The following is a 27,689-nucleotide window of genomic DNA, read 5'->3' on the forward strand; positions in this document are numbered from 1 at the left end:
AGTCAGCTGGCAAGGACCAGCCAGGGGTCCTCCTCCACCCTGAGCTGACCGCATGTTTACGAGCCTCAGCTCTGACACCAGAGGAGTGAGCCCACGTGTATGCATGGCTGTGTCCCAGCCACGTCTAACACCAGCAGGTCAGGTTCCCAACTAAGTGGAATGAACCGTGCTTCCTTCAGAGTCGTTCATGCGAACAGTGAGGAACTGTGGGTTACCTAGTACATCGCACAGCAGAGCCCGGCGGCACAGACCTGCAGCTGTTAGCTGTCTGTGGGGCATGCAGGGCGCTCTGAGGGAACCCTGGGGTCTGCGGGGAGAGAGACAGGGGGCAGGGGCACAGCCTCCCTGCCTCAGGGCGCTCAGGAACGCAAACCAGCAAGGGCACCTTCGCCTGGTTTGTTTCCTCATTTTGAAAAACACAGAATGGCTAAAAAGAGAAGGTGCAGGGCCACGCGATCATCAATGATTTGTAACCTCCACGTCGAGGCCACGCTGGAGAGCGGTGTCCTTGCCAAGGGCACAGCAGGCTCCCACCTCAGACACCTGTAACAGCACAGTCCAGGCTGAGGTTGCCAGATCCTCCCATTTCTTGAGATTCCAGAACTCCTGGCGGCTGTGTGTGCTTTCCAGCTCAGCGCCTGCCCTCCCCCTCCGTGGACGACACGTGAGTCACACCGGCCGCCCCGGCTCTGCGCAGCCGGCTGCAGGGGCCTCTCCCCTCGGCAGCCTCACCCACGCACACGGCTGGCGCGGGGTGACCTGGGCCTGGCGCAGAACCCGGGAAGCGCCGTACAATCTGGAAGGTGCTACCAGTCCCAGGGCAATAAAGGCACGTGGGTCCTGGATCAAAAGGGTTCAAAAAGCCTTTTTCTACACAGACAGGCTTGCTTTTGTGTTCCTCACGGGAAGTCCCCGGTCAGAGGGAGTGCTAACGTGTGCGTGGGGGAGGGGGCAAGCTCATGTGTTCTCCGGCATCTCCCTCTCCCCGCTGGAGAACCGCATCTCTGTGAAGACGCAGGGTGTCGAGGCTGAACTCGGGCAAGGTCCAAGTCCTCCTGTAGGTCAGACAAAAATTAAGCTGGGGCGCCTGGGTGGCTCAGTCGGTGAAGTGTCTGCCCTCAGCTCAGGTCATGATCTCAGGGTCCTGGGATCGAACCCCACGTCAGGCTCTCTGCTCAGTGGGGAGCCTGCTTCTCCCTCTCTCTCTGCCGCTCCCCCTGCTTGTGCTCTCTCTGTCAAATAAATAAATAAAATCCTAAAAACAAATGAAGCTAACTACTTCATACCTTAACTCGAATTTTGAGTCTGTAGCTCCAAGACACAGAAGACTTGCACTGATACAAACAGTATCGAAAGACAAGAACTGACATCCGTTTGGGTCCGTAAACATAAGTTACTTTATTATACTTCTGTCCCATCAGAAAACACCAGCCATGTCTGTTCCACGAGACTGAGTGTGACCGTGGGCAGCAGGGAGCCACGAAGTCTTCCGTTCGCAGTCCTTGCAGGGACGCAGTGTGCTGGGAATTGAGATCTAAGTCACTTCTTACAAAGAGATAAATAGGTATTGCACATCTTGACCTAAGCATAATCTGTAAGTCGAAGCAGCAGCACTGAGGACACGCACTGTGAGCTCTGTGTCCCAGGATGAGCGCAGGTCGGGCGTTTCCACGACCAATAAACACGTGTTTTTTGCAAACACGTCAAAGGGGCTTTTGGTAAAAAATAAACTTAAATTTTATTGCACGGTCATGGCCAGAATAAAACGTGTGTGCAGGTCTCCCCCGCAGCCCACATGTCGTGAGCTGAAATGACCCCCGCTTTCCTAAAGTTTGCACTGCAACACTTTGCAGACCTACTCTGTGCCTGTTTTTGCTGCCTGACAGAAACCCACTGGGGGCCCTCCCTTCCCAGAAGGAGGCAGTGCTGTGGGGACGCAGGTCTCTGGTAAAGGTGGAGAGGCCACAGCGAGATTTTGGAAGTGGGGGTGCCTGGGTCTTCCGGCACACGTGCCAGGCTGCTGTGACTTCCACCAGGCACGGCGTGGCGAAGGCGACCACTTTGGATGCACCACCAAGCGCCCAGCAAGGGCCGCTGCAGAGCGAGCCGGGACCACGGAACCTGCCGTCTGGCCCCTCGGTGCGCAGGGCAAAGCGACTGCTGCCCGGCCCTGACACCCACAGAAACACCAGCCACGGAACAAGGGTCTGGATGGGAAGCCCACTGGCAACTCAGTCTATTCAAAATGGTTCTGCAGTACAGACAGATCCGATGACCAAACATCTCCCTTATTTTGCTCAGTGAGCCATAGAGTATGAATATGTTCTTATTTTCCTACATATCCCCTGACCTACCAGCCTCACAGGCCTCGCTGTCGCGCACGCTCCGGTCAGGCTGGGTCTGGTCCCAGGCAGCGGCTCCTGCCCACGGTCTCCACGCGCCCTCACCACCCAATGGACACACCACTGTGCAGCAGGCTCCAGGCTTCATACGGGACACTCTTAATGAGGGGCACGAACAGGACACCCTTCCAGCTCGGGCAGTTCTCTCCAACTCAGCAGGACACCACGACCGGAGAGGACACACGACACGCTGACCGTGTGACCAGAAAGACCACGCTGGCGGCCACAGCGCCATGTCAGGCACTCCCGGACAGGACACTCCCCTCCTCCCGGACAGGTGGCCCGGCCTCCACCACTGATCCCCTCCTTGGTGCTGATCAGGGCCCCGCACAGGTAGGCGTGCAGGAACAAACTCTAACAGACAACAGAGTTACGACGGCAAAAATCCACCCCCAGAGGCAAACCAAGGCTTTAGAAACACTTTGTGGCTACATGGAAATTAACACGACCGCCACAGCTGGTCCGAGTTGGAAAGAGCGCTGGACACGGAGCCCGTGTCTACGTGAGCCTGTGCAGGGGACGCCGGCGGAGCCCAGGCAGGAGCCGCTGCGCGCTGCAGTCCGGGCCCCAGTGGCTACTGCCCCTTCTTCGGCGGCACCTGGCCGTTGGCCCCGGCGGGCCGGCTGCTTCTGGGCGCCGGCTGCGCAAAGTTCCAATCCACCGGATGGAGCAGCTGCTGCGTCTTCTTGTGGGTCCAGTAGGGATTGATGACGAGCGTGAGGAGGCTCAGTCCGACGAGGAAGAGCGCCAGGTGCGGCGGGTAGAGGCTGCGGAGCAGCCCGTCCCAGTGCCAGAAGCACACCCACCACATGTGGTAGGTCAGCACCATGCGGCAGTGGAACATGTGAATCATCAGCCACTGGTTCAGCTTCCAGAACAGGGAGTCGGACCAGCCGGCCTGCGGGCAGAACAGAAGCCGGGTCAGTGCACGGCCAGCCACACGCACTCGTGCTCTCAAGGGGGCCACCAGCCCAACACAGCCCCGCAAAGGCATGTGCGTTCTCCTTGCCCTGCGACTTCTCCGTGGAAGGAGCCGCCTGCCGACTGAGCGCCCGCACGGGCAGCGCGGCCCCCTCCTCACCCGTCCCTTCTGCTCCTTCCGACTGTTTCTCCCATGAGCAAAACGCAATCTTCTCTTCAATCTCACTCCAATGTTCACGTTTAACCTTGAGCTCACACATACCGCAGCCCTGCGACAAAAATCTCCGAGAGGAGAGACGCTGAGGATGACACACATTTCCTGCTTTGGGTTTCGATTCTTTTACCCCAGGAGCCCATGGACACAGGCAGACCCGGACTTTCCTTAACACAACTCTAATTTACATTAAACTAGTTTCTGAGAGTTGTAGCCCAAACCGAACAGAGAACTTGAAGGTGGTCCATCAGATCGTGGACACCAAGGTGGGACCTCGCTGGCACCGGGACAGTCGGCACTGGGACAGTCCAGCACCACATTCCAGCACCCTCAGACCTTCCACACACCAGCCTCTCCAACCTTGTCTCTGCTGAACCCAAGCTAGAAAATCTTCCTCAGGAATCCACGTGGCAGGTGCCCGCCCCAGGGTGGGGGCGGGGTCCTGCTTTTACAGAAGGGAACTCTGAGTGGTGGGAGAACGTGACCTCAGGAAAGGGCACTGCTCTACTTGCAGTACGTCTGCTGAGCCCTGAAGGGGACACAGCAAACCAACTCCTGAGAGCATGTTTGTAAACAATAAGGAAGGAATCCTAATCTCTCATGGCATAAAAACACATCCACACAGCTCTGACGCAGGAAAACAAGAATCCATGGAACTGATGACTCAGGAAAAATAAACTAAGAAAAACAAGGAACTTCCTTGTTGTCTGCAATACTGTGAACTTACCCCAAAATAACTGCACAAAACTCAGCATTATCTAGTACTTTGAGAGCAGAAATACCCATGCATGCTTTCTTCTAGTCTTCTGATAATTCAGTTAGTGTAGATAACACCCCAGAGAAACATCCTATTTACTCTGGCCGAGTCTGACACGACACACTCCAGCTCGACTAACGAGCGTGGACGCGAAGGGAGGTGATGGAAGGGCCCACGGAAAGCCCCGTGGAGGCTCTAACAGCGTGCTGCCTTTCTGGGCACGCGGCTTCTCGGGGCCGCTGTACCTCCAGCCTCCCGCAGGCAGCCTCCCTAGCGGAGTCTACAGGGATGGACGCTGCTGTGCTCGCAGAACACACCACCTCCAGACCTCGCGGGCAGCTTTTCAGACTCACCAAGCACTTCATTTGCTCCAACCCTGTGTTTGGTGCCACTCAAGGTGGACCGTAGCCACATGCTTCCCGTGGACCCCGCTCTGCTGGAGCGGTAAACACGCAGGAGGGAGAGCCAGGGCACAAATCTGAAACAAGCACAGCACCGGCACACAGAAGGACGGTGGAGAAGCTGAGGCCAGGAGATCTGTGTCCTCAGTCCTGACGGCCACGTGACAGGAGGATAAAACCAAGTGTGTCTGGTAACGTTTTTGTAAAATCAGAGGGCGAGGCTACAGTTCTCGGAGGCTCCTGTCTGAAGGAGAAGCCAGGACCACAGTCAGCCCTCCATCAGCAGGAACCAGGTGCCCTAGCACTCTGGCGTGCCCCAGTCTGCTGAGAAACCGTGTGGCCCCTGCCAAATGGCCCCATCACCAGGTCCAGAGGTGGCGATGGACAGCACTCAGCGTTGGCACAGGTGCGCTGTTCAGTGCCCTCCTCCAACACCCACTGGCAGCACTGGGTGCAGCCTGGATGCACACAGGTGGGGACACCCGGTCCCAGCTGCATGGGCTCTGCTCCCTCGTGCGAGCTCCTCTAGACTTGGCCACACTGTTTCCCAAGGGAACAAAGCACACGTCTGCCCCGCACGGACTCCACCTCCAGAGCTCGGTGCATCATCCATGTTTCCTCCCCAGCCCCTGCCTACAGCTGGCAGAGTTCTCGATTACTACTCACGAGAGCATGTATCTTCTGTGGGACCGTACAAGGAGGCCACAAGCGCACATTTCTCAAGCACAGAAACACGGAAGGTTTGATGTTTCCAATGTCAGATCGCTCCTGTGGAAGAGCGTTAGGCTTCGCATACAAACTGTGGAGGACACAAGAGCAGGGCACACCGCAAGGCCGCCTCCCCATCACCGCTCCATCACACTTAGTGGCATGGACTCCGTCCCACTTTGCCACTCCCCCCAAAATTCACAGAACAAAGGGCTCTTCTCCATTATTCTCATTGCTAAAAGTGGCCTTCTTAAATTATTAATTTTCATATCACGAATATGAACTTTTATAGTAATTATGTTAAGTTCAGAACGCTCGAAGCTTGAGAACTGAGCATTCTTTGGCATAAGTCGGGCACCGTCACCTCGTGTCCAGTGTCACCAAGTGCTCTGAGCAGGGACAGGGACAAAATTGGTGACAGCACGTACAGAGAACGCTTTGTGCAGCTCTGGCTCCCGGGGCTAGCACTGCACGGCACACGTGTGCGGAAACCGACATGCCCTCATTCACACTACGGGCTAGTCGTTTGTGGGTGAATTTTATCCAGAGGTTCGAGTTCCGTGCAATTCGTTTATTAACGCTAACATTTCGGAATCAGGTGAGAAGGAAATGCTAAGAACAAGCCACTGGTGGAGGCAGAGCCCGTCTTAAATTATGGTGACGTCTGCCGTCTTGATGTGCATCCTTTGCTCTCTCAACACATCAGACCTGAATGGTCTGGCAGATCCTTGAATACGGATGCCCAACCATGCACGACTTCGGCAGCTTACATAAAAGCTGGAAAGGATTTCAATACTGTAGGCAGCACCTACTTACGTTTAGTATATGTGAACTACAACAAGAAGTGAAACATCTAGAATAACTGACCTAAGGCACCTTAACTTGGGGTACAGTTCTGCCGTAGGGGTCCACTGGTTTGGCAGAGTCAGTTTCATGAGGGTGTTAAGAAGTGAAGACACAGAGATCCCTTCTTCCGTCCTGCACAGACAGCACCCAGCAAACTGTAGCGATAGCAGCAAAATCCAAAACCAAGTCTCTCTCCCGCGCCCACCCACCGCTAGAGTCTGCCCGCGTCCTGAGGATGCGGGGACCAGAGGCTGGGCCTCCCTGACGGCCCTGCTCCCCCCAGTCGGAGCAGGCGAGTCCGCGGGAGGCTGGTGGCCACGTCTGGCCCCAGGTGGTGTACAGACAGGTCTGGAGAAATACACGTGAGACCACTGAACACTGATCACCTTATGGGCTGGAAAGAGACAGGAAGATTTTCTTTCTTTTTTTTAAGAAGTGCCTACAAAAAAAATAAAAAATCCAGATAATGAATCATCTATTTTCTCAAACGTGTGAATTACATCCCAGGCACATCTGTCTTGTAGGTCTGGGGTAGGTCCCTGCTGACCACGGCAGTCCAGCCCACCCAGGTGAGCGGGCTCCTCTGTCCGGGGGGCAGATGGGACAGGACAGCTGGACCACAGCCGGACCGTCTGGCACACCCTCCGTCCACAGCCGACCACAACGCTGGTGCTGGGCTCAAAGCCAGAGAACACAGGGAAGTCTCAGCCCCTGCTCTCCGCCCTTGGGAAGCCCCTGTCTGTGGAGAGGACACCCACAAGGAGAGGACTGACAGCTGCAGGGCGTGAGCAGTACGGGCAGGCGCACAAACGCTGATGGCTCCCAAGTCGCTGCCTCTTACCAAAATGACCCACCGCTGGACCAGCAGCCTCGATGGTCAGAGGTTGGCTGGCTTGACTCCTCCACTCCATTAACGATTTCCAACCTTCCCCAAATCACTGCCGCTACGTGGGAACGGTCTGCCCTGCGGACACCGGAAACTCACTCCGATGTCCCCACACCGCCTACCCCAGGGGACCTGAAGGCACTGATGTCTCTTCCTGCTTCTTGATTTTCTCCCGAATCTTAGCACGGCGCTACAGAAGCGCTCGGGCACATGACCCGCCGGTGGTGACTGCATCAGCCGCAGACTTCACGTTTCACATAAAACATCCTGCGAACAGTGAGCCATGAAAGACGGCAAGACATCTGTGCTCCAGACAGAATTCTCAAGAAACTCACCTGAACGTTTTGATATCAAAATGAGAATCCAGATTGTATCCAGCAGACAAACAGCTTCTAAAAATACACTTTTGAAAACAAAAAGGAGACAACTGCTATGCAAATAATGATGCTAGGTCCCGACACCTCTGATTGGTAGTAAAACGACCTTATTCAGAAACACAGGCATAAGAAAACAGAGGACAGGGGTAGGAAGCCGGACCCACCCTCCCCGCAAATACCCGGATTCAGCACAAGGCACACACAAAGCCCCTTTGTGAGAAATCAGAAACTAACGCAGACAATCTTGCATGTGGGGGAATGTGAGTCACCCTCGCCATGGCAGGGAAGGACCGTCCAGCACCACAGGGTCAGGGGAGACCCCAGAGGAGGGAGGAGCTGGTGCACATGTCCAGCACCCCAACTTTTCCGAGGAGCTCACGGAGGACTGGCCTCGGTGTGGTCGGTCCTGGAGTTCCAGCGGGTCCGGCAGAGTCTGGTTGCCCTGCCCCACAAGAAGAGAGGCGGTGGCTGGGCTGGCAGACCCCATAGCTTCTGTCCCCCACTCCAGCTCCGCACGGAGGGAGCAGACCACACAGCGGCCCACTTTCCCCTGGGGAGGGACAGAGCCAGCAGAACCCCCCAGAATCTCTGGCCAGGCTGACCAGAGGGGTCAGCTCCTGCCCGAGGACACCGTGTGGAGCCTGGGCGCGGTGCCTGCTTTGTCTGATGCATAGACAGCAACAGACTTGGGCAACGGTGTTCTCAAGGTCAGTCTTCAAAAGCAGACCCTAAGGAACTGGGGTTAAAAGACTTACGTGACAGAGAAGAACAGGCAAGTCACTGAAGACGCAAGTCACTAAAGTCTCGAGAACAAGGCATAAACAAAATGAGAATTTCAACAGACAGAAAATGTTTAAAAAAAAAAAGTCCCAAAAGGAAATCAAGGAGCTGAGAACACAGTAAAGGAACCGAAAATTTCACTAGAAAGGCTTGCTGACATGATCTCCAGTTCAATGCCGTCCCTACCAAAATGGCAATGGCACTCTTGACAGAAATAGGAGAAACCATTCTAAAATTCACAGGAAACCACAGAAGACCACAGACAGTCATCTGAACCTTGGAAAAGAAGAGTGCGTGGAGGCACCACACTTCCTGACTTCAAACTATATTATGGAACTACTCAGAACCGTAGGGCACTGGCGGAAGGCGGACATGGAGTCCGGGGGCACAGGGCCCACAGCCCAGAAGGAAACCCACCATGAACGCTCAACTTGTTGACCGCTAAGGGGCGAAGAACCTACTACGAGGTAAGGACCGTCCCTCTGACAGGGGTGCTGACCAGACCACGCTCCTACACCAGACACAACAGTTGGAATGGGTTGAAGGCTCACACGGAAGACCAAAAACTAGTACTCCTGGAAGAAAACACGGGGAAAAGCTTCACGACGCTGGTCTTGGCCACAATGGCCCAGCTACGACGCCAAGAGCGCAGGCAACGGAGATAAACAACTGGGATGGCGTGACGCGGACACAAGCCCCACAGTGGGGGGAAGGCGCCTGCAGAGCACGTGACCAGGGACAGGCTACCCTCCAACAGATAAGAAACTACACGCCAAGTGGAAACAAAATTCTGATTCGAACACGGTGCAGGGCTGTGAACAGTTTTCCAGGGAAGACACATACACGGTCCACAGCTGAATGAAAAGCGTCTAAGCTCACTGATCGCCAGGGAGAAGCAAACCAAATCCACCGTGAGGCCGCCGCACATGGTCATGACGGCCAGAGTCAGCAACACAGGAGACCAGGGTGGGCGAGCACAAGGAGACCCCAGGACTCTGGCGCGGTGTCGCAGGAACGGGAGCTGCGGCAGCCGCGGTGCAGACCAGCATGGAGCCTTTCTCTTGTAGAACAGAACTGCCAAACCATCTGGTCAGCCCACTTCTGAACACTCGTCCAAAATAACGGAAATCAGGACCTCGAAGAGCTGTGAGCGCCTCCCATGCTCACTGCAGCGCTATTCGCAGTGGCTACGATGTGCCCACGACCTGGGTGCCCACGGCAGACGCACGGACACAGCGTGGTGCCCACACACCACACAAAACCTGTCTGAAAGGGGATTCTGCGGTGGGCCACGTGCATGAACCCTGTGGACACGACGCTCAGAGGAACAAGCCGGTGGCAGAAAGACAGACATGGCCTGCCTCCACCTATGTATCTAAAACAGTCGAACTCACAGCGCAGCGTGGAGTGTGGCTGCCGGAGCCGGCGGGAGATACTCATCAGCAGGCAAAGCTTCAGCAAGCACGGGGAGCAAATTCGAGGGCGCTGCCCTATGCCGCCATGCCTGTTGTCCGCAGGAACGTCTTGTCCACATAAAAACTCATGAAGAGGGTAGATCTCATGGTAAGTGTTAAAATAAGATGAAATAAAAATTTTAAAAAAATATGTGTATACATATATACTATTGGATTTTTTTCCCCAAGCATTTGAAAGAGAGAAAAAATTATGTTTTCTTGAGCTTAGAAAATCCTATCGACTAAGTCCTAAGATGCAGGGAGTCTTGTTTCACTGTGGAGCTCGAAGCCTAAGAGATTCATGATTAGGGACATGGAATTCAACTAGGAGGAGTTCCTCATGGACTCCGCATGCTGCGATTTAGTCTGGGGTGACCGCAGAGCACGGTGCCTAAGGAGCAGTCGTCTAGGCACGAGACGGGACAGGTGCTCGACCCGGCTCCCCAGCCGCTGCTGACGAAGGCAGAGACGGCAAAGGCCCCCCGCGTCCCGCTGGAAACACTCACCTTCAAGAGCATCCAGGAAATGCAGGTGAAGGGGGTGCTGGCCTCCAGGAGCAGTGTGGTCATGGCCAGATAGTGGCCAGCGTCCAGGTTGACCACCGAGCCAAGAAAGCCAAGAAAGGCAAAGAGATGGTGGACAACCAAGAACAAGTCGAACGTGCGGAAGAGCGCGTTGGACAGGTGCACTGCTACGTTTTCAAAGAAAAAGAATCCAGTCGCCGTGGCGATGTGGAACCAGCACCAGTTCCGCTGCCCACGCGCCTTGTCGGCTTGCAGCACGGGGTCCGCCAGCAGGGCCCACAGACCCGCAGCACTGCTCTGAACACCAAACACGGCGCGCGTGGCCGCCAGGTTCCAGAAGACCTTCTCCCTGGCCACCAGAGAGCGGTACGTGGCGTTGAGGGAGGATGACAGCTGGTGGCAGACCACAAAGACGCCCAGGTAGAAGACGAAGCCAGCAACCGCCAGCGTGGAGCGGATCTTCCAGGACGTGTAATCCATGTCGAAGATGCTCTCTGATGTTCCTCCATCGCTCACAGGCGTCATCGTCCTCAACTGAGCCTACGACAGCGTCCCAGGCCACGCCGCACCTCGTCCAAGAATGCAAAGTCGGTGCAGGCGCCTCTGCAGTCTACATGTACCCGTGTGCAACCTGCAAGAAAGGACAGACAGGTCACCTCACGGGGCCGAAGCAGGCACGAGCCCACAGCCCTGCTCCAGCAGGACAGACGTGGTACCGTAAAAAGGATTTCTAAAACTTCTTCACCGTATTTGAAGGTACATAGACACAGCAAGAAAACACCCGTCGGTGGCCCAGGACAAGGCCAGGAGAGGACCCAGGAGCTGGACGGAGCTGACAGGACACGCCGTCCCAGACTCCGCCGCGGGGCCACCGGGGAGTCACGCTGTGCACACGCTCCACAGGGTGACCCGCCTTCGGATACTCACACGGCCATCTGCACTGGCAGCTTCTTGGCCCGGAACCCGAGACAGGAATACTGGCCTGGTCGTCCACAGTCTGGAGGGCCACAGCCACGCGCCACAGGCCCGCCACAGCCCTGCGTCCCGCATGCTGGCTTCAGACCATCCGCGGCTCAGTCTTCACACACAGAAACAGCTGCGGTGCCAGACACAGCCACGTGCAGCACCGGTGTTCGCAGGGTGCAGCATGAGGATGGGCCTCACCTGTCGCCGTCAGGGCCTTATAATCACCTGAGTCCCCAGTTTGCGTCTGCTACCCTGCCATGCAGCGTGACGTCCGTCCTCAGTCCCCCATCAGAAGCAAGCACAGGGCCTGGATCGGAGTGGGGCAAGGCCAGCCGTGCGTGCCCATCCACGGACAGCGGGAAGGACAGCAGGAATTACTGCCCCCCACAGCTCTGTGCTAAGTTCCCACCCCTGGACTAGATCATCGTCGGGGCCTTCTCGAGCTCTCAACTTCAAGTAATTCTACTTCCACCCATGAAAACGATCTCGTACACCACGTACATAAAAACATAAACAGAGCACGTAACCCGAGGGCCGTGGGTAGAGTTTATCACCACCCTGTTTCCAAAACTCCTGTTGTCCTACCACCAATGGCCTGTGGGCCGAGAAAACATTATGAACACAATTACCTATTCGAAAAATAAGTTCAATTGAAATAAGCCAATGACTTTTCTCTGTAACGATGTAAAAACAGAAGGTCATTCTTTCATTGCCCAGAAATATAAACTATTTCTTCTTTTCACAACCACCCCACTTCCTATTCCCACATAGGTTCGACAAAACGTGGAGATCACGAGGAAATGAATGTCAAATCTGATTTCCTGCCTCTGCGTTAGAAGATGGTTGCCGTGTGGGTTATACTAGTTAGCAGGACAGAACGGACTGTCGTTACCCCCAGAAGAACGTCGTACAGGGCTGTGCTCCTGCCCCATTTAAGTCTGAGCCTCATGCTCTCAGGACCAGACCCCACCCACCCTGCACCCTGCTCCACGCTCCAGCCCTACTGAGCCTTCCAATTCCTTGGAAACCCATCTCCATTATTACCTCTGGGCTGCTGCTCCTCCTGGGTCCTCTACCTAAGAGTCCATGCACCTGTCCCACCTGTTAGCCACTCTTAGCTTTCAGATCTTGGCATCCGTGCCGTTTCCTCCAGAAGCCCGCTCAGACCAGAGGAAGTGCCACGGACAACACACCCTCTGTTCCTAGCACTGTCGTATTTAGACACGCGCTCTGACTGCTGCTGCTGCTGGAATCCCTAATCTCCCCCAGACCAGCAGCTCTCTGAGGCCAGGGGCCATGCCCGCCTGTCCATCACTGCACCCCCACTGCCTGATACAGTGCCCGGCGCAGAGGACACGTTCAGGAAACACTCGTTGAACATAGGCCCAGATTTCAAATTATGCTCACGCGGTCAAATTTACACCAACAGCAGAGTCTCAAGTCTTCCAAACAGGCAGGGATGTCTGAAGCTCCCTATGTCACTTTCAGGGAGGGGACCCCCAGCACAGCTAAAACTCTCCGTCCTTGGGGAGAGCACTACATCGAGTGAAGCTGTGGCCTACGAGACCAAAGCCTAGAGCCACAAGCACTAAACCAGCTGTCAGTCTGTGAATATTCAGCGAAAAGCAGAACAGCTCTTCTGCCCAGACGGTCGCTATGACCGGTCGGGATGCAGAAAGTACTAGCTCACTTGACCCAAACTACAAAGGAAACATTTCTAACCACTGCACCCTTGGATTTGATGATGGTCCTATAATCGAGGGCCAAACTCACAGAAGTGTTTTCCTATTTCTCAGTGAACACGACCTCTAAAGTAGGCTGGCTCTCTGTGAGTAGGAATCTGACTCAGGGAGAAAAGACGAGACCACACTCATTCGCACTTTCTACCCAGAGCTCTGGGTCTGCTCCAGGGCACGTGCCCAGGAGTGCTTTGTATTGGATGGACTAAAGGTGTCCAGCTGGCTGCTCCGATGGGTACATGGGCAGGTCTCTCTTCCCCACGCATCCCAAAACACGTACACGTGCACACAGACCTAACACCAGAGGAGAGGCTGGCAAGAGCGCTCGGCTCTGGGAATCCGTGCACAGGTGTGTGTATGTTTCTACTGCTGCATGTTTTGACATCTTCAAACCTTCCTGGCTGGGGAGACTGCTCGCTCAGGGCCAAGCCCACTCTTACAAGATAGCAAAACAGGGAACTAACCAATCAGAGGCCCGCCTCCCCCACCGTCCCCACACCCAGGAGCCACATTCCTGTCTTGATCATTCCAGGGCCTGGTGCCACCCCTATTGCCCAAAGCCGACCAAAATTGTTCAAAGTAGCCAGTCCTGAATCATTCACCCTGTCCTGCCTACCTATCCCATGGAAACCCCCACAAATGCCATGGTCTAAATCTCCCCCTGCCTCCTGACCTGGTGCTTCCCCTGGTGGCCCAGCATGGGGTGGCATGGCGTGCCTTCTGTCTCTAGGACCCATGACTATACTGACCTTGGTTTTCCTGAGCCTCTGCTCTGTGTTCTCTTGGCTGCACCTACCTCATAAAAGGACCCAGAACAATCTGGTTCTGCAGCAAGTCACCTTCTAACCCATGAGGGTGGGGGACTATGAAGTTTACGGGTGCGGAGCAACTTCCGGCAAAGATTCCAGGGTTCGGGAGAAGGAAGCCTCACCACCAAGCACTTCCCAGTCACCATGAAAAGCGTTAGCCTGCACTAAACTGCAAACTCTGTGAAAATACAGACTCCTCCTAAGATTTCTTCTTGTACTTTCCCACAAGTCGGTCAGAGATCTGGGTCACATTTCCCATTCTGTCACGATTGCATCAATATGCACTTAGCCAAGTCATCTAACTTCTGTGGCACCTTGGCCTTAAAATGGGAGAGTCCCCGTGACTCTGGACCCACTGGCCAGTACAGGTGCTACCTGAGGAGGTCCGGGTCAGGACTGAGGGACTCCAGGGCCAAAGGAGCAAGAACAGTGGGTTCTAATCTTGGTTCCACTACTTAGGAGCTAAGAAAATACGTTTCATAACCACCGTGGGCTTGTTTCTGATGAGAATAAAAAATACACAGAAACGCAGGGTAGTAGGACAGTGCTTACCAATACGAAGCACCTATTAAGTGCCAGGCACATTCAACTCCGTCATCTGGTCTTTATAACGTTTCCAATTTCCGTAGCGAGCCCAGGCTCAGCCCCCTTGTTTTGTACTGGATTGGCACCTGTCAGAGACTTCGGAGCTCTGGTCCCTGGTGCACGCAGATCACCAGCAGATGCTTTGCCGTTGGTCAGTTTCTTCCCTACCTACAGAACACGCCCGGGACAAGGCCCACCTCCAGACTCTGCCTTTCCTGCCCTGCAGTGATGGCCACGCTTGGGCACTTTGTACATGGCCAGGTGCCCTAAGGCAGGTGCAGAGCCACTGGACTGACATGATCTCCGGTCCCCACCTGGTTGTAAAAACCACAGAATCGGAGGTGGAATGGTTTAGTGTCTTCCCTCTTCCAAACCCAGCTAGCGTAACTGAAAGACAGCAGGTAAGGGTCTTCCTGTGTGCCTTAGTGGTTTGACAAGTGAGCAGATAAAATTTAAAAAATCGGATTATCCTGCTGGAGAGAAACCCTGAAAGCAGGCTACCGTGAGTCCCTCTTTCTTCCTGCCCCTCCTGCCGTCCCTGTTCCCCACCAAGCAGCACGGGGACAGGCAGGGTCCTGCCACTCCGGGAGGGGATGGCACGTGCATGCTCCCGGATGGTTACAGGACAGGGAACCGCACACCAGCCTCGCAGGCTCCTGAGCACGTAGGAAGAGGCTGGAGCACAGGTCCTTTCCTAGGTCCGCATGTTCCTGAACTACATGCTTGATTCCTTAACAATGAGACACTGAGGCATGGATGGGAGGAACGGGGCTCAGGAGGGAGAGAGGCCCATGTAAGGAGGTCATGGGCGGCACAAGCACTTCTCATGGGTGATAGGCAACTGGTTGCAAGGGCTCAGAAATCCAGGAAAAGCCCCGTGCCTTTGAAGTACACCACAACACAGCCTGAGGCCGGCTGCCAGGTCTGGTAGCCTTCAAGACCACCTTTTTGAAGATAGTTTTGGATCTAAACACAGAACCGCAGACAGGTGAGGGTCAGACACAGAAACAGAGACAACTCACCTACAGCCCTCTTTCTGCTCCCCGTCCTGATCCTGATCCCTGCTCCAAACCTGATCTCACGTGCTCCTATACAACTGCCTGCACGGTGTTTGTGAGCAAGCCCGTGCTGGTCTGGCCGCACCGGGCACCGTGGGTGTCTCGGGTCTGCTGACACCAACAGCACCGCCCAGCTGGGGATGCTCCAGCAAGGTGAACCACCAAGTGAAGAAGGCCAGGCCTCGGGTCGCAGGGACCTGCAGGGACCCAGTCGGGGCAGCAAGTCAGCCTCCCCTGGAGCCCTGAGGAGGCACCGCTGTCTCTTCCCACAGCGTCACAATGCTACCTGAATCCATGTGCCCACAAAATCGGCCAGGCCCCATTCTGGAAAGGCGGCGCAGACAGGGTGGGGCAGACTTCCATTTCTCCTCTTGTCTCCCATTGGCCCGTCAGCCCAACCACATCCCCCCAACTTAGATGGCACAGGGGACACCAGGTCACCGCTGTTCCGCTGCTGCATGCCCAATCCCCAGACTGGAGGGCTTCTTCATATGGCCTGAAGTCCACAGGCAGTCACAGCTGGAAGTCACTGCTCCCTCCGGGTAACGAGGGGGGCAGCAGCTCACACCCAGCCCACCCCCCGTTCCATGTGGAAGGCTCCGCAGCCCAGGCACTCCAGCCCTGCATCTCCGCAGCCGGGAGAGACACTGGCTCCTGGAGCGGCCCAGAGCCGCATCCCCGACTCTCTGTGCGCCTTCACTGTCTTTGGGAAAAATCTATCTACAAACCTCATCTTTCCTTCTTGTATAACATTTGGTGGTTTAAGCTGAAGCATTGCACTGGATCAGGCGTTTTTTTTTAAAGAACTCCTGAGTGTGAGTATCAGGGCTGCAATGACCCGGCGGCCGTGTCTCCAGGGATGGGACTCTGCAGCCACCAGGACCCTTGGAGCTCCACCTGACTCCCACTGATGAATTCATGGGGTGCTAAATTGCTACAGATACCACTATTTCTGTATTTAACTGCCAAAATTGATCCAAAACTTGGAAATGAAGTCAAAAAGATGAAAGAAGTTTGCGTGCTTCTCAGGTCATGCTGGGTTACTGCTTAACAAACCCCCTGAGGATCACCTGACTGTGGGAGAGATAACTGTCCCTTACTGTTTCCCGGGGACTGGCCATGTCAGTCAGTGAAGTGAGAGGTTAGACTATGACACTGGTAAGGGGCCGTAATCCTCCTCTCAGCCCAGGGAGAAGAGATAATGTGAAGGCCGTGGTTTCATTGCACTATAGGTACTCACCAGTGCCCCGCTGAACCCCAGGAGCTTGTCTGTGCATTCGTTTCATTCACTGGTTCTGACCGGCTTTGTCTTCCTGCTGGGTCAGCCATCCATGAGATCAAAGTAAACTGACCCGGCTTCCCCATTTGTGTGAGAACTATGTTTGTAACATTTTGAGAATTATGCTTTGGCAGTGTGTAAAAATATTTCTTCCAAAATCAAAAGAAATAGAGACTCAAGGAATAAAATTTAGGAAAATATGAACAAGCCTAAAAATACAAAAATAAAACTGTGTAATCCCCCACAGCAGCTCCAGGGAGCATTGCTGCTTTGGGTTCAATCATTTCACTCACTATAAACTCTTATTTTTTCCCCATGAAAAGGCATCAGGTATACACACGCTGCCTTGCGCCTGCTTCTTTCCTCTCCACGATATAGGACTCCGTTTCCCCTGTGAATCAATCCTACTGTACAGAGTGTTTCCTCCTGGCACCGAGACCCTCCGCCTCTCCAGGTTGCTCTGCTACATCCAACACCCCATTAGGTTTCCCCCTTCCTCACAGTCTCAATTGCTCTGCAGAGAACTTCCTCGAGCGTTCGCGTTCCTCGAGAACCCACCTCATTCTCAGCTCCAGGTTTTAGGGACAGGAGGTGCTCAGCGAGAACCTGCACAGCAAGTAGGGCCTGGAAGGTGCTGGAGGAAAGCTCACAGCTGCGCACCCCGCTCCTTCCCGACCCCCAGGGCTGACCTGCACAGGGTTCCCCTAGACGCGGGGGGGGGGGGCTCCCCTGCACGGGGCTCCCCTAGCCGCTGGGAGGCTCCCCGGCACAGGGCTCTCCTAAACGCAGGGGGGGGGCTCCCCTGCACAGGGCTCATCTGCACGCGGGGGTACTCCCCTGCACAGGGCTCCCCTAGACGCGGGGGCGCTCCCCAGCACACGGCTGACCTGCACAGGGTTCCCCTGCACGCGGGGGTACAGTCCTGCACCGGGCTCCCCTAGACGCGGGGGTGCTCCCCAGCACAGGGCTGACCCGCACGCGGGGCGGCCGCAGCCCTGCCCTGCGCGTCCCCGCCTCCCAGTCCAAGCCGGCGCCTGGCTCGGGCCGCGCGCGCCCACACAGCGCTGCGCCAGAAGGGAGCGCGGACCCGGCTTCGGCCGAGGAAACGCCCACCCCGCCCGCTCGGCCCCGCACCCCCGGCCAGCTCGGCCCCGCGCCCACCCGCCGCGCACCGCCCTCCGGCTCTCACCGCACTGCCGCCGTCACGACCCCGCAGCAAACGAGGCCGCGCATGCGCATCTCCGCTGGGCGGGGCCTAGAGCGGGGCAGGGCGGAACCAAGCGCGCGGGGCAGGGGGCGCGGACCGGACGGAACCACGTGCGTGGGGCGGCCCGGGGGAGCTCACCCAGCGGACTTGAGGCCCCTGCCCCGCCTGCCCCGCCTGCCCCGCCTGCCCCGCCTGCCCCGCCTGCCCCGCCTGCCCCGCCTGCCCCGCCTGCCCCGCCTCCCCCGCCCTCTCCGAAGTGCGTTGACCACGGTTGCCTTCGTCATGCTCCAGGCTGAGCCCTGGAGAACTGCGGCTGTACGCGCAAGGGGGCGTCTGAGCAGATGGAGCCCCCACGGAATCCCCACTGGGACCCCACGGAGCCCCCACAGGAACCCCACTGGGACCCCACGGAGCCCCCACGGGAACTTCCACTGAGACTCTGGAAGCCCAGGATGCAGCCTAGGCCAGGGGCTGGGCTGCAGCTGGAGGCGACTGCCCCAACCCCACCCCGTGACAGTGGTGACTCAGCAAGCTGAACCTGTAAAAATAAGTTGAGGCCACCCCAAGGCCACAGAGGCTTGGGAACTTGGAGCACTCAAATACAGTTTCACTTCCCAAACCACCCTGTGGTGTTTGCAAATGATGGGACTTCTCTCAACCCTAGTTTCCCGTCTGCAAAGTCAGTAAAACCTGCCCCACTCAGGCGTCCGTTCCCCAGCTGTCAGTCCTCCACCGTGTGTGATTTTGGGAACAAATTCCCTGGAAACGCAAAACTTGGAGAGACAGCGTTAACTTCGTGTCCTGGGGAATTCCTTTCCCTCTCAAAGAGGTATTGTAATCTCCCCAGGACCCTGGAAAAAAGAGGTTAAGTTGTTTATACTGGCTCCTGGTTTCCAAAGTCCTTCAGTGCTGACGGTCTCATAGGTCACCTCAGGTCGCCTTCAGAATCTGCATCTGTGAAACGGAAAATAGTCGGATGTCCACCCAGAATGTGGCCCAGAGAATGAGATGTTAGGACGGGGAACAGCCGGCATTATATTAGCTTTCAGTGTGTGCTGCTTAATAATACAAAGTAACTAATTGTGAGATGATGTGTGGAAACACCTTTATGAACTGTGAACTGGGTGCAAGATCTTAGGTGTCCTTGGGTCCACCTTCCTGGTAAGGAAGCCTCTAGAATAGAAGACTTCTATGGGAAAGGCAAAGTTTGCTGGCCTTGCTGACGGCCCCAATTTCTCCCACGGTTTGTTATTCAAGGACCAGCCCCCAGAAGATGGAGTTCAGGGGCTTAGAATTAGGGGTTTTATTTTTGAGCATACATGGCCAGGCTTTGGAGAGCCAGCAGCAGCCTTGCCTTGCATAAAACACCTGGCTTTGGAGTCAGACAGACCTGGGCTCCGGAACCACCAGCTTCGAGAAGTTGGTGTGCACCCCCTGAACCTCGGAGCCGTGACCTCCATTGAGAAGTGTGGCAGCAGCTGGTGGGTTCTCTGGGGTCTCCTCGGGGCCCTGACCCATGGGGGTGCAGAGCCCTTGCCCCTGAAACCCCCCCACTGAAGCCTTTCTTTCTTACTACATTTAACCCCGCTGGACATTTGTATTTTTATATGCTCATTTTAGTTCTTTGTTATTTTCTGTGTTTTCTGACCTAAATGTGACCTGCATGAAGGGAGACTTGGCCCTGTCCCCCTCTTATCCCCAGCACTTAGGGAAGTGCTCCTCCATGACCAGTGAATGTCTGCAAACACATGGGAAGCATCTGGACTAACGTAGTGCTCATCCACGTGCCTGCAACACCCCTGGCCTCCTGCGTGAGACGCCCTCAGAAACTTTATTGAGCTGATTAAAACTATGACAGACCCTGAGACACATGCTTTTGTCTTGCTCATTTTCCCTTTCCTGTGGTGCGTTGGAGGGAGCCATTGCCCCATCTACCTCTCACTCCAATCTGGGGATAAAATTAGACATTTAAATTGTGAACGCCCTTTGAAAAAAAAGTATCACGAAAGCATTATCTGTCGAGCACGTGAGGAAGAAAGTTCACATTCACACCTGGGGTTTTGAGTTCAGCTCTTTTTCGGATGTGTGCTACCTGGCTTCAGGTGAAATCCAGAGTCCTTCGTGTTGTATATTTCTGTGCCACCTTAAAATTAGGAACCAAGGCTCAGAAATAGGAAGTGACAGCATCCTCACTCACACAGGTGAAAATTCCTCAGCTACGGTTTAAATATTCAAGGATGGAGCCTTTCCACTATGCCTTTATGTCTTCACGCCTTTATGTCTTTAAAGCTAGTGATGAGGTCAGTCCTTTAAAAAACAGATGCAGGTATAACTAGTAATAAATAAATATAACTGCTAATAACTAACCAGGTGGAACTGAGAGACTGAATGAAACTGGAAATGCAGCCTGATTTCTGTGCATGCAGGACCCACGGGCCTGTCTTCCCACGGGAGGCCCCTGTGTGTCCAGCCGGGTCCCTGGCCTCCTCCCTCCTACCGACACGACAACAGATGTTCTGTGCGGGAGGCGCCCCGGGAAGTGCTTTCCGGAAATGGTTCATTCCGCCTTCCTGTGGGTCTGGCACATTCTCAGATGCTCGTAGGCAGACCTGCATATTTCCTCGGTAAGAAAACCAAGGCCCAGCGTGGGTAAAGCAAGTAACTTGTCTAACTACCCTCAGCAGAGACACGACAAAGCTGAGTTTGGAAATACAAGGCCATGAGGTATTTGGAGGCAATCGAAATGGGTTTTTTAGAGGAGGTGGGAGGGACAGTTTTCATGTTCCTTTCCTTTCTGATCATATAAACAATACATGCTCCTTGTTTGCTTGATTAAGGAAAAGACAGATCTTTAAAAGAGATTAGCAGAGGGCTGGTGAGATCTCTCCCCTCCTGCCTGTTTGTAAGAAGCAGGTGGGATGACCGAGTTCTCACAGGGAAAGTGGGGAGAAGTTTCCTGCTTTAGATCAAGTGCTTCTCACCAGAGAGTGCACTTAGCTGTGCAGCAGACAGATCCCAAACCATATTTTAAAGCATCGGACCCCAGTTCATGGTCTCAAACAACGGGTCACAAACACACACACACGAATCTCCCGACGTCTCCCCTTCAAGTGATTAGGGGCTCAGCCCAGCTGCCATGGAGACTCTCAGAGCTGGCTTTCCTGGGGCTCCTCTCACCCCGCCCCCGCCCCAGGCTCCGATCTTGGGCTCTGCCTTGCGTCATCAGTCCGGCTGAGCGTCCCAGCCCAGATGCTGTTACCCTGGCCTGCTTCAGCAGGAATGCTGCTGGGCCGGCCCAGCAAGAATGGCCCGGCCTTGATGTTGCCCAGCCCCTTGATGTTGCCCAGCCTTGATGTTGCCCGTCCACCAGCACCCAGACACACACCCGCTCCCGGCCCTCTCCCCCTTGCAAAGCCCACTGGAGGGGCAGCGTAACTACAGTGGTACTTTCCTGAAGAAAGTCCAAGTCAGCATTCTTTAACAAGTGTCATGGGTAATATTTTCTTCCAATAAGTATGGCAAAAGGAAAGCATTTTAGAAAGAAGTTTGTCCAAGAAAAATGCGTTTTCTTGGAATCACTCCTGCTTAAATGAGTATTCATTGTGTCCAGCTCTTTTTCTCTGAGAAGCAGCTTGTGGCTCACATCCCAGATTTTCAGAGGGCTCTGAACATGGGTCCCTCTACTTTCACGGGTGGTGTGACCGTGGAAGGTTTGTGTAATGTCTCTGAACCACAGACATAAAAAGCTGAGATTGGTCTCACGTCTCCCGCAGCATAAGCGTTCTGCCGCCCCTGCGTGTCGGCTAAACCAGGGCCAGGCCCCCTCCGTGGAAAATGACCTTCAAGTTAATGGCTGGAATGATCTCCGCACCCAAAGAATCCTTAAGTCTTGGTTGGCCAAACATACGACCATACCGACCAGCATTTAAAAAAAAAATGCCTTGATAAAGATTATGTTTGTTCAAGGGCCAGGAAGCCAGGCTGTTCTCAGGGGCCTGCCCAAGCAGAACACGCATGGACCAGCCCACCCCTCCTGGGGGGCCATGTGGCGAGGTGGACACCTTGGGTTTTCACAGCGGGTGGGGTGGGGGTGCGGTGCTTCGGGCACGTGGTGTGGGGGCTGGTGATGCTGCCACCGTCCCAGCACACGGATCAGTGCCCGCCACAAAGGAACACAATAGTGCGATAGTGCAGAGGCTCAGAAATCCTGGTCCAGGCACAGGAACCGCCTCCAATCACAAACTCAATCACGGGGCAGAGGCTGCCTTTCCCCCCAAGCCGGTCTGGCCAGTTCTGTCCCCTGGAATGGCCTCAGAAGGTACGCAGTGACCTGGAGGACATAGTGAGCTTTGAGAAATGTTTAACTCCTATCTGCGGAGAGATAGAAGCCCTTGGATTTTTTTTTTAACCTTAGATACTAGTTTAGGGACAAACTTACAGGCTCAGAACTTGCCCTCTCTCCCCCCAGAAATCAAATACGGGGCGCCTGGGCGGTGCAGTCCCTTGAGCATCCTCCGACTCCTGATTTCAGCTCAGGTCCTGGTCTCAGGGTCATGAGATCGAGTCTTGCGTCAGCTCTACGCTCCCCTGTGTCTGCTGGGGATTCTCTCTGTGCCTCTGCCCCACCCCTGCTCCTGCTCTCTCTCTCTCTCTCAAATAAATAAATAAATCTTAAAAAGGAAAAGAACTCAAATATAGAGGCGTATAAAAGAAAATAGACATTCAGTGTGTTTGAAAGGGCGGGTAGAATGTTACGAGGTCAGTAAAGCCAAAAAGTGGCCCACCAAGGGGGCTGGACTGCGAACTTCCCGACAGGAGACCTTACCTGAGAGCTATCTTTCCGATCTCGCCCCTGAGCCGCTGCACCCAGTTCAGATGGACAGGCAGGAGGAGCACTGGACCAGAAACCACCAGCAGCCAGCAGCGATCAGAGAACACATGTTCCCGGGCTCCTGCTTTCTCCCCTCCTTGGAAGGAACTAAATCAAGGCCACGGTGAGGGAGCCGGGCCCCAGCGCTCTCCTGCTGTCGCGCTCCAGCAGGGGCCCCAGGTACCAGATGCCTTCCTGCTGGCTTGTCAGGATGCTGACTGCTCACTGGACCGAGGCACAGCCTCCTCTGACTGTCCTAATGACCTGGCAGGCACGGCGCATGACAAAGCAGACCTGAGTCACTGACCCTGGAGAGGGGAACAGGAGTCTGCAGGACTCCCACTGCCTTGGGACGCCCATCCTTATCCTCACGCCCTCGCCCTCGGGAGGCTGGTGAAGTGCTCCGGGCAAAGGCCTGAGGCCTGGCGGGTGTGCAAACAGGTTACTTCAGAGAGACTGCCAGTCAGACAGCCCAGGTGAGGGTCTGACTGGGGGAGCTGTCTTACCAGTGCAACCCCCCCCCACGATGTTGTGCCGCTCCCCCCCACGCTGGTCTGCAGGTGGGGGGCGGCATCGCTGGATCACAGGAGCAAATGGGGTTGCTTTATTTTGGCGCATGCGCAAGAAGGCCTTTTGCTCATTTCTACCGGTAAGTGTTACCCATGAAAGTCAGTTAGCTCTGACTTCCAGGCATCTAGGAGCAAATTCTTGTTAGTACCCAAGTTACTTAAAATAAAGCAGTTTGTGCTCGTGTTTACAAACACCAAGACAGCAGAGATTAACCATGGGGTAGTTGCTCTATTGTAGGAAACAATGCTCCTATGCATTCAATGCTTTTGTTCTAAAGTAGGTTTCATCAACATTATTTTATTCAACTATGTGCTCAAAGACTATTACTTAAGTAAATAAGTAACATGACTGTTTTCTGTTAACCTTGACACGTTCCAAAAGGGACAGAGATATGGCTCTAAAATAGAAAATAAATCTCCGTTTAAATCATTATGTCTGTGTTATGCTTGTGTCTTGGTCCCGTGTTTTACATTCTTTGTTTTATGATGTGTTGCTATGTTAGGGCCTCACTGACTCCTAGGGACAGACCACAGCCCCACCCACACCTGTTTTATGTGGCTCTCATCTGGGGGGCTCTAACCCCCCATGCTCATTGCTCCGGGGCCAGGCCTCAGACAAACAGGGGCAGCCCCGACACCCAGAGCTACCAGGTGGCTTGCCAGTCCCTAGTGGGCTGGGCTTGTTCCCCTTGTCTGCTCATTCTTCCCCGTGAAAACCACAGTCGGGGCTTCTCCCCACACTCTGCCCTCACCCGCCCCCCCCCCGCCCCCACTGACCCTGGTGCTTCCTGGAGGCCCCGTGATGGGGCCTGCCCTGCCTCCTGTGCCTAGAAATCTGCGAACATAAGCTCCTTCCTTCATGACCATCATTTCTGGGCCCATGTGTCTCACCGTACCTGCTTAGAGCCAGGCCTGGGTATACTTTAGAACAGTCTGGTCAACTTTATACCGACATTTTCAGAAGAATGAATCGTTCTTCCATCCCTGTTAAAAACTAACAGATAGATTACTCAGCTATCAGAAAGAACGAGTTCTCAACATTTGCTGCAACATGGACGGCACTGGAGGAGATAATGCTAAGTGAAATAAGTCAAGCAGAGAAAGACAATTATCATATGATTTCTCTCATCTATGGAACATAAGAACTAGGAAGATCAGTAGGGGAAGAAAGGGATAAAGAAGGGGGGGTAATCAGAAGGGGGAATGAAGCATGACAGACTATGGACTATGAGAAACAAACTGAGGGCTTCAGAGGGGAGGGGGTGGGGGAATGGGATAGGCTGGTGATGGGTAGTAAGGAGGACACGTATTGCATGGTGCACTGGGTGTTATACGCAACTAATGAATCATCGAACTTTACATCAGAAACCAGGGATGTACTGTATGGTGACTAACATAATATAATAAAAAAACATTAAAAAAAAAACCTAACAGATAGAAAAACGAAGGCCAAAAATTGCATAAGAACTAAACTAACCTCACACCAGCAAGAACAAAGCATCTGAATTTACAAGGTGTCTATGTTAAAACCAGATGTGCGTTAGAAGGTGTTGAGAAAGGCAGTGGCTGCTTTGTCCAGGTGGTAGCCTGGACAAAAAGCCAAGGGCAGAGTGTTTTACGGGACGCGTGTTACTCTAAGGGGATAATAACATGCAAAGTCAGACATCTCCCCGAGAAAGGGCAAGAGCGGCCATCCCGACAGGAAGGAGCACCCTCCTGGGTGTTCCTGACCTGAAGCCAGTCACAGGCCCACCGTGTGTCCATCAGAGGGGACCACACCACATCAGAGGCATCTCTGAAGTTTTGGGGGGCATGCCTGCATTCCAGAGAGTCTTAGAGTGGATGGCCCTCAGAAGGAGAGTGCCAGCAGAGCCAGGATGGACCCGGGCAGTTCACCCATGAAGGTGGGGGCAAGTCTCCCCAGTTACGTTCGCCATGGTGTTCAGAGGCTGTGACAGACGCTTTATCTGACCGGGAGGACTCTCTGTTCAGTACTTCCCAGCAAGAAGGAGGAGCCCCCATTCAAGGCCCAAATCTAGGACAGGCTCTTCCGTGAGGAAGTGGGCAAAGCATTTGTCCAGAACAAGCACTTTCCAGGAGGTTTAAGTTCATTTTCCTGCAGACACCATCAGCACCATCCCTAGGGACCTAATCAACGCAGGGGGCACTCTCAGCAGGGCTCCTGACATGGGACTGACTCCCTCCCTCTCTCCCTCCCTCCTTTCCATCCCTCCCTCCCTCCCTCCCTCCCTTCCCTCCCTCCCTCCCTCCCTTCCCTCCCTCCCTTCCTTCCTTTCCTCCCTCCCTCCCTTCCTTCCTTTCCTCCCTCCCTCCCTTCCTTCCTTTCCTCCCTCCCTCCCTTCCTTCCTTTCCTCCCTCCCTCCCTTCCCTCCCTTCCTTCCTTCCCTCCCTTCCCTCCCTTCCTTCCTTTCCTCCCTCCCTCCATTCCTCTCTTCCTCCCTCCCTCCCTCTCTTCTTTCCTCCCTCCCTCCCTTCCTCCCTTCCTTCCCTTCTTTCTTTTTAGTTATCAAGTAGGCTCCACACCCAGCGTGGGTCCAGTACTCACGACCTTGAGATCAAGACCTGAACTGAAACCAAGAGCTGGAAGCTTAACTGACTGAGCCACCCAGGCGTCCCAATGCTGGACTTTCCACTTTAATGATCTTTCACATTTTCGACTGTCACTGAGGTGCGTGTGCTGCAGGCTGGTGGGGTCTCCCCGGGCGATGTTGTCGGTCACACTGTCCCCTATGAAGTGCTCCGGCCAGGCGAGGCCTTCGATCAACATTCCGTGTTGCAGGACAGGCAGGCCCCAGAGGAACGGTGTGCGGAGCCACGGAGGAGCAGCTGGGCAAATCCGGGAGGTGGGATGCCGTGCGGGACCGCTGGCCCTGTGTCTCCGAAGTCACGGGCTGGGAATTAAGGGAAGGCGTGCGGCCGGTGTCCCCCGAGCTTACAACAGCCAGACGTGCTGCCGGAGCCCTGCCTGGAGGCTGATTCAGAGCCATAGCGGGAAATGCCTCTGTGAGGACAGAGGGGGAACTTGCGCAGGACCTGAGCCTTAGCTGTCTTGAGGGAATCCCTGTGGCTCTGCCGCAGTGGGTTAAAGGTGTCGTGGTCACACAGGCAATGTGCTCGTTTGTAAGAGAAATGAGCTGTGGGCTGAAGTCAGGAGTCATTGGCATCTGGGCTTCGCTTTGAAAAGGCTCAGCAACGTGCATGAGGGTGTGAGTGTGAGTATGCGAGTGTGCGGTGCATGAGGGTGTGAGTGTGAGTATGCGAGTGTGAGGTGCACGAGGGTGTGAGTGTGAGTATGCGAGTGTGAGGTGCACGAGGGTGTGAGTGTGAGTATGCGAGTGTGAGGTGGACGAGGGTGTGAGTGTGAGTATGCGAGTGTGAGGTGCACGAGGGTGTGAGTGTGAGTATGCGAGTGTGAGGTGCACGAGGGTGTGAGTGTGAGTATGCGAGTGTGAGGTGGACGAGGGTGTGAGTGTGAGTATGCGAGTGTGAGGTGGACGAGGGTGTGAGTGTGAGTATGCGAGTGTGAGGTGCACGAGGGTGTGAGTGTGAGTATGCGAGTGTGAGGTGGACGAGGGTGTGAGTGTGAGTATGCGAGTGTGAGGTGCACGAGGGTGTGAGTGTGAGTATGCGAGTGTGAGGTGCACGAGGGTGTCGGTGGGAGTGTTTGCGGGAGCGTGGGTGAGTGTGTGATGGAGTAAAGGGGGCTAAACACCAATAACCATTGAATCTGGTGTCTGCTACGTGACTAGTCATCTTATATTGAACAACTTTTTTCTGTGGAGGTGCCTGGATGGCTCAGTCAGTTGAACGTCGGAATCTTGATCTCAGCTCGGGTCTTGATCTCAGGGTTGTGAGTTCGAGCCCTGTGTTGAGCTCCTCGCTGGGCGTGGGACCTAATTAAGAAAGCAAAATAAAAATAAGAAACCTTTCTGTGCATTAAACAACTTTCACAGTCAGTAGGAAAGTGTACTTGACCCCTAAAGCAATACCTGGACCCCTCGACACGGTCCATTTCCACGTCTCGAAGAAAGACAATGAAGTGCAGAGGGGACGGTTCCGTTGTGGAATCCAGGCTGTACTTCTCCACCTGGGAAAGCCCAGGAGGGCGCCTTTTCTTTAACACGACGCTAAGAACGGTCCCTGCCGCTCACGCCAGCATCAGGCTGCGCAGAGTGTGGCCAACGTGGGGTTACTGAGGATCTAAATACTTCCCAACCAGCTGTGGGGAGCTGATTCCCAGGATCCACTAGATGTCCCCACCACCTAGCAGTTCCATATACGCCCACCGGTGGCTTAGTGTCTTGAGCTGGGGGGCG

The 27,689-nt window shown here is 54.7% G+C and overlaps 1 protein-coding gene across 4 annotated transcripts; it reads right to left on the minus strand.

The window, feature by feature from the left end:
- Positions 1–1,379: 1,379 nt before the first annotated feature.
- On the minus strand, positions 1,380–22,926 carry CLN8 (CLN8 transmembrane ER and ERGIC protein). 4 transcript variants are annotated; one of them, XM_045811187.2, is made up of 3 exons: positions 22,739–22,926; positions 10,253–10,901; positions 1,380–3,300 (listed from the first exon to the last, which is right to left on the minus strand). In XM_045811187.2, the coding sequence occupies exons 2-3, from the start codon at positions 10,793–10,795 to the stop codon at positions 2,977–2,979; spliced, it is 867 nt and encodes a 288-aa protein (XP_045667143.2). In that variant the 5' UTR covers positions 10,796–10,901; positions 22,739–22,926; the 3' UTR covers positions 1,380–2,976. The 4 variants fall into 4 exon arrangements, with proteins under 4 accessions (XP_045667143.2, XP_045667145.2, XP_087712608.1 ...); XM_045811189.2 differs by lacking the exon at positions 22,739–22,926 and adding an exon at positions 17,896–17,955; XM_087856482.1 differs by lacking the exon at positions 22,739–22,926 and adding an exon at positions 16,668–17,496.
- Between the last annotated feature and the right edge of the window lie 4,763 nt (positions 22,927–27,689).

The sequence above is a fragment of the Ursus americanus genome, chromosome 27 (genome assembly GCF_024610735.1).
Source record: "Ursus americanus isolate L20-20 chromosome 27, mUrsAme1.1.p, whole genome shotgun sequence".
Classification (NCBI taxonomy): Eukaryota; Metazoa; Chordata; class Mammalia; order Carnivora; family Ursidae; genus Ursus; species Ursus americanus.

Bases quoted from the DNA above. Each gene is read 5' to 3' on its own strand.
- CLN8 (XM_045811187.2), bottom strand. From the start codon at position 10,795: ATGACGCCTGTGAGCGATGGAGGAACATCAGAGAGCATCTTCGACATG. The intron at 3,301-10,252 runs GTGAGTGTTTCC...TTCTGCCCGCAG, and splicing joins TTTCCTGGATGCTCTTGAAG to GCCGGCTGGTCCGACTCCCT.